We start from the raw sequence: 6,450 nt of genomic DNA, 5'->3' as shown, positions 1-6,450 counted from the left end.
AAGAGGGCACCAGACCCTATTACAGATGGTTGTGAGCCACCATGTGGTTGCTAGGAATTGAATTCAGGACCTTTGGAAGAGCAGGCAATGCTCTTAACCTCCGAGTCATCTCTCCAGCCCTGGAACTAGTTCTTGTAGACCAGGCTGGCCTCGAACTCACAGAGATCTGCTTGCCTCTCTCTGCTTCCTGAGTGCTGGGATTAAAGGTGTGCGCCACCACCGCCCAGCTCTTTAATATTTTTTTGTATGTATTATGTGTTGGTATGTGCATTTGAGTGCTAGTGCACTTGGAGTCTAGACAGTGTTGGATCAGCCAGAGCTGGAGTTATAGGTGGTCTCGAGCCACCCAACATGGGTGCTGGGAACTGAACTCAGGTCCTCTGGGAGAACAGGAAGCACTCTAACTGCTGAGCCACACCAGCCCCATTACGATGCTTGATCACACAAGGCTCTACTTGTCATTACTAATAACCACCTTTTTTCCAGCCTCAGCTGACCTATAGTTGCTTTTTTCTACTATACCTCCCAAAGAACGCTTAACTTCTGCAACAACAAAGTGACTCTAGTGCAGAAATTTTGAACATGCTCGTGACGCTGCACTGAAAAATTGCTGACACCTGTTAGGAAATCAGCACCATAAGTCAACCACCTATTTGTCAGCTGGTGGCCTACTCAATGCCTATAGTTCCAGAAAATTCTTACATATAGTTCGGCTTATCTGCTTTTAGAAATGTAAGTGAGTTCTCATATGTGTGTAAGTAGCACCTGTGACCCCGAAGAGTAGCTGCAGTGCTCACAACTCCAGAAGCTCTCTTGCACGAAGCCCTCTTTTCTGAGTTACATCAACGGCAGCAGCCCATGCCTCAACCTACCTGCGAGTTTGGTGCTGAGGATCTGCTCATACTCCTCCCGGACTTTATCTTCATAGTCCTTTAGGAGGCGCTCACATATTATCCCCACTTGTCGAAAGGTAAAGGTGGGCTGGTCCTTCTTCATCCAGGAAGAACCTGGCAAAAACATAAACATAAGCCAGGTGCAGTGGCAAATGCCTATAAACTCAGCTACTCTACAGGCAAAAAGTATGGAGTTTGAGACACAAATGGGAAAGACCCTCAAAAATCAAAGATTGGTGTAGGGCACTTGCCTAATTCAAGGCTTGAACCTCAAGTATTCCCTAGCCCCCTAAAAAGACAAATCTTTACACAACATATTCCTGTTCTATGGTTGAGAATTAATGACCTTCAGAGAAATACTCAAAATACACAAAAACTAGGCTAGCCTGGCTGGTCAGGGAGCCCTAGGGATCTTGCCCATCCCCACCTCTAAGTGCTAAGATCACAAATGTGCACTGACACATTAGGTTTTTTTAAATGTGCATTCTGAGGACTCCAACTCAGGCCCTCGGCCATGCCCTGTATAGACGTAGCTATTTCCCTGGTCTATGCTCTAGAAGCAAAACTAAGTGTAAACTGAGCAGCAGGGGAACAGACATGTGCCATGTGCTAGCTGAGTCCTAATAATCTGGGTTCATAGCCCATAAAGGACCAGAACCAAAAGCTTAAAGCTGAAGCCTCCAGTCTTTTTTTGTTTTTTGAGACAGGGTTTCTTTCAAGACAGGCTTTGGAGCCTGTCCTGGCACTAACTCCTATAGATCAGGTTGGCCTCGAACTCACAGAGATCCACCTACCTCTGCCTCCAGTCTTGATTAGGAAAAATACATTTAGAACATAAGGTCATTGGAAATCACTCAGAGGTATCCAACCTTCTCACATACTAGGACACACAACATTGTCATCTACAAAATTCATGCCTGAGAACTAACTGTATAATCAAGATATACGGAAAGATAAAAATGTCAAGGTTTTTTTTTTTTTTTTAAATATAGTCCTGGCTGGCCTGGAACTTGCTATGTCAACCAGGCTGGCTTGTAACTCATGGAGATCTACCTGTCTCTGCCTCTGAGTGCTGAAATTAAAGGTGTTCAACACTAGACTCTGTCACTCAAAATGTCTAAAGTTCATGACTTTGTATTAGACTTCATTCACAGCTACCCTGGGGGTACATGTGCCTTACTCCCGTGGACATCAGATTAGTAAAGTCTGTAAAACAGACACCAAAATTCACTTTCTGATAATGATTCTGTAGCAGGGCAGGGCCATAGGATCCGCAAGTAATTCTGTAAGCTACAGGGAGTCTGGGGCTTAGGAAAAGATGACCTGCTCGCTCACAGTATAAAACAAGTACTGACATTAACCTCCTACGACTCCCTTTTTGGAAATGGTCTCAAGAAGTCCAGACTTGCCTTCAAATTGTTAGTATCCCCAAATAACCTTTAACTTCTGATCCTTCTTCCTCGGCTTCTCCGAATACTGGGGTTACAGTTTTATTTGGTGCTAGGGATCCCATTCAGGGCTTCATCAGTACGCGAGGCAAGCTCTGGACCAGTGATTACACCTTTATTAACTCATGCTCCTTTTGTGACTAATCAGACTCCTATAAACCCAGCACTTGCAGGCATCAGGATAAGGAATTGGGGTCAAGATCATTCTCTGCTACCTAATAATGAATCTCTTACCTATGGGCCTCTTTTTCTGTTTTGTTGCTTTACCAGCAGAGGCTGTGGAAATCAAAACTGTAATTTTCAGCTTCTTGGGGGCTAAGATTTCAGATGTAAACATGTTTTATCAAATAAGCTCACTCAAAACACTCAGCAAAAATGGAAGGGATAAGATTATAGCAAGCTTCTTCTACTTTTGAAGTGAGGCCAAAAGAAGACAGCAAAAGTTTGATTCTGGAACAACAGATTCCACAGGACTTCTCCTGCCTACTGATGGTAAAGAACAACCTTACAAATCAATATAAAGACCAAACTCTAGCCCAGGCCTCAGATGTCAGTCCAGAATCTGTTTCTTCTTTCTTGTGAGTATTTAAGCTACTTACCACCTTGAAACAAATCTTTTGTGGCTTTTTCCTCTTAAACTAAACAAAGTATTTTTTTTTTTTAATCTACAAATGAAACATGACTGAAACATCTAGCCACTCACCATTTCTCTACTTACATTGTTTTCTACTACGTTAACATTGTATTTCTGGCCGGGCAGTGGTGGCGCACTCCTCTAATTAATCCAGCACTCGGGAGGCAGAGGCAGGCAGATTCTTTGAGTTTGAGCACAACCTGATCTACAGATTGAGTTCAAGGATAGCCAGGACTACACAGAGAAACTGTATTTAAATCCCACCCTGAAAGAGAGAGAGAGAGAGAAGAGAGGAAAACAAACTTTCAACTGTTTTAGGAAAGGAGGTTTGCAACACTAGCCTGTTCACCATTTACAAGGGACAAAATAGACAAGTCTAGTTCACTAAGTGACAGAGACAATGTCAAATCCTGAGATTTTAGAGCACTGTCCTTGCAAACCACATGACTAAACAGGACTGTCCAACAGAACTTTCTAAAACAAATTTCCCACAGTTGCTTGCCCAATATAATGCCACATATGGCTTCTATTAATGTGCCTAAAATAAGATTAATGCATACAAGCACTGGATTTTTAGCTTTGCTGGGTGTGATAGCTCAAGGGTGTAGACAGCAAGCAAAAAGACCTCCACAAATTGGAGGACAGCTTGGTCTTTATACTGAGTTCCAGCCTAGCCAGGGCTACATATAGAGACAGTGCCTCAACAACAAAATGAGGGACAAGGCATGGTGGCACACAACTTTAATCCCAGCACCCAGGAGACAAAGAGGATCCCTGGGAGTTCCGGGCCAGCCAGGGCTACATGGTAATGCCCTATCTTAAAAGCAACTTGCCCAGGGGCTGGAAAGATGGCTCAGTGGTTAAGAGAGGACCCAGATTCAATCCCTAGCACCCATATGGCAGTTCACAGCTGTCTGTAACTCCCATTTTAGGGAATATGACACCTCCACAGACACATAGATACCTGCAGGGAAAATACCAGTGCACATAAAATAAAAACAAATCACCAAAACAAACAAACTTGCCTAAACCAAAAACAAAACCTCAAAGCAAACATTTAAGAAAAAAAAAACTTAATTAAGTTTAAATAAGAAATAACTTAGCTCCATCTTATGGTTTGAATCTAGAACATCCCCCATAACTCCATGTTTTAAGGGCTTGTTCCCCAGCTTGTTGCATTATTTTGAAGGTTGTGGTGTCTTAAAAGATGAGGCCCAACAGGTGCAAATAGGTCACTAGGACGGGCCTTTGAAGTTTATGTTTCTGCATCTGGTTCCATGTCACTGCCATTTCCTGGTCTGTACCATATGAAGAGGAAGCCAAAAGCTCACTGCATGAATCAAGTCACTTCCCCATGTCTCTGCTGCCAGGAAGAATAATACCATCTGAAACCATAACCTTCCTGCCTAATTTGTCAGGTTGTCACAGTACTGAGAAAGTCACAGCACAGGTGGCTAAAGGACACACTGCTGCTAAGAGGGGAAACTGTTTTGAGACAGAGTGCTGTTATAGACCACAAGCTGGTTTCAAACGCACCATCCTGGTCTTAGCTTCTTAAATGCCAGGGTCATAGATGTGCATCACAAAACTAAGCTCATAAATTCTTTTTTTTTTTTTTAAATGTGTAGCCCAGGCTGGCCTCGAACTCGTGATCCTCCTGCCTCTGCCTCCTTCAGCAAATCCTACCGGCGTGCGCCACCACAACCGGCTAAGCTCACAAATTCTGAACCAGATTCTTAACACCAAATATGCTTACCTGGAGAACTTGGTGCGGTGAGTGCTGAGGAGGGAGGCTGGCTTTCTGAAGTACAGGCTTCACTCTGACTGAGAACAACCTCTAAATGTCTCCACCTCTGATAACGGCTGTATTCTTGTTTTATGTTCTGAAAAATTTGTTCTATAAAAGAGAAAAAAAACTTGGAACATTCATTTGTGGTCATTTCTTCAAACTTCCCATCCCTAAAAACTTTGAGAAGACAGGCAAGAAAGGTCTTATTATTTTCTTCGAGAAGATGCTAGGGTTCAAACTGAGTATTTTCCACATTAGCCCTGCACTCTACCAATGAGTACATCCCAGCCCAAAGAAGATATTCTGACTAAATATTTCCTTTGTCATACAGGTCTCTTCCTCATCTCCATGTTATTAACAGGTAAATGTTCACACATGCCAGTCCTAGAGTTCAAGACTCAGTGTTCTTATTCTGACTATATATGGAGCTGGTAAGGTGGCTCAGTGCATAAAGGTGTCTGCTATGCAAGTCTGGTACCCCGAATTCAGTTCCTGACAAACTGTAAGGAGACAACCAGCTCTACAGTTGTTCTCTGACCGCCACACATGTGTCAAGCAGACAACATAATACATTTTAAAACTTTTTTCAAGACCGGGTTTTTCTGTGTAGCTTTGGAGAAAATTTTAAAACATTTTAAATGCCTAGAATAAGGGCTGGAGAGATGGCTCTGCAGTTAAGAGCCCTGACTGTTCCTCTGGAGGACCTGGATTTGATTCCCGGCACCCATATGGGGCTCATAACAGTCTTTAACTCCAGTTCCAGGGAATCTAAGTACTCTTCTGGCCTCCACAGCACCAGGCATGCAAGTGATACAGTCAAACACGCAGGAAAACACTCATATACATAAAATAAACTTCAAAAAAATTTAATTCCTAAAATAACAGCTATTTTGGTTAAGCCTTCCAATCAATTTCCTTAATTTTTTTTCCATGTTAAACAAGCAAGTCAGACCTGAATTTTGCTGCATTCGCTGCTACAATTTAAAGTAAAATAAGCCATGTTGTTCTTTTTAATTTGTTTTGTTTTTGGAAAGTCTCACATAGAGCCTAGGCTGGTCTTGATCCTGCTGGAGCTGAGAGGACTGTGTGACTTCCTGCTGTTCTCCTTCTCTATTTTCCAAGCACTGGGATTAAAGGTGTGTCGTCATTATCTGCTTTCAAACTGTAGTCCACCTTAGTCTTAAATTTAAAGCAATCTCCCTGTCTTAGTTAAGTTTTACATTTCTACAAAACACAGTATTAAGGGTAAATCTCTAATCATGAAAGGCTTCTTAACAAGTTTTTGTCGCGTGAGAAGACGGTGGTACACAGCAAAAACCATTAAATGCAACAGTCTGAACAAAAGAAGACAGGGGAGAAGCTCAGGGCTACTGTTTGGGATTTTCATGGCTCATTAAAAGTGTTTCTAGGGGCTGGAGAGATGGCTCAGAGGTTAAGAGCACTGACTGCTCTTCCAGAGGTCTTGAGTTCAATTCCCAACAACCACATGGTAGCTCACAGCCATCTGTAATGAGATCTGGTGCCCTCTTCTGGCGTGCGGGCATACACGGAAGGAATGTTGTATACATAATAAATAAATTAATCTTTAAAAAAAAAAGTGTTTCTAAAGGCCAAGCAGTGCTGGTGGTGAAAACCGGTAATCCCAGCACTTGGGAGGATCTCTGTAAATTCAAGGTCATCCTGGTC

The 6,450-nt window shown here is 42.6% G+C and overlaps 1 protein-coding gene across 1 annotated transcript in view; it reads right to left on the bottom strand.

Annotated features, from left to right (window-relative positions):
* The window catches only part of Akirin1 (akirin 1), a 14,885-nt gene that overhangs the window by 3,127 nt on the left and 5,308 nt on the right, over positions 1 to 6,450 (bottom strand). The window contains exons 2-3 of the mRNA XM_005353282.2: positions 4,732 to 4,872; positions 873 to 1,007 (exon numbers count right to left, since the gene is read on the bottom strand). Of these exons, the coding sequence (XP_005353339.1) occupies positions 873 to 1,007; positions 4,732 to 4,872 (276 nt within the window). The remainder of the gene's footprint in view (positions 1 to 872; positions 1,008 to 4,731; positions 4,873 to 6,450) is intronic.

This window comes from Microtus ochrogaster, chromosome 10 (genome assembly GCF_000317375.1).
Source record: "Microtus ochrogaster isolate Prairie Vole_2 chromosome 10, MicOch1.0, whole genome shotgun sequence".
NCBI lineage: Eukaryota > Metazoa > Chordata > Mammalia > Rodentia > Cricetidae > Microtus > Microtus ochrogaster.
Note: the sequence above shows the minus strand (reverse complement) of the source record. Positions and strands in the feature narration are given on the sequence as shown.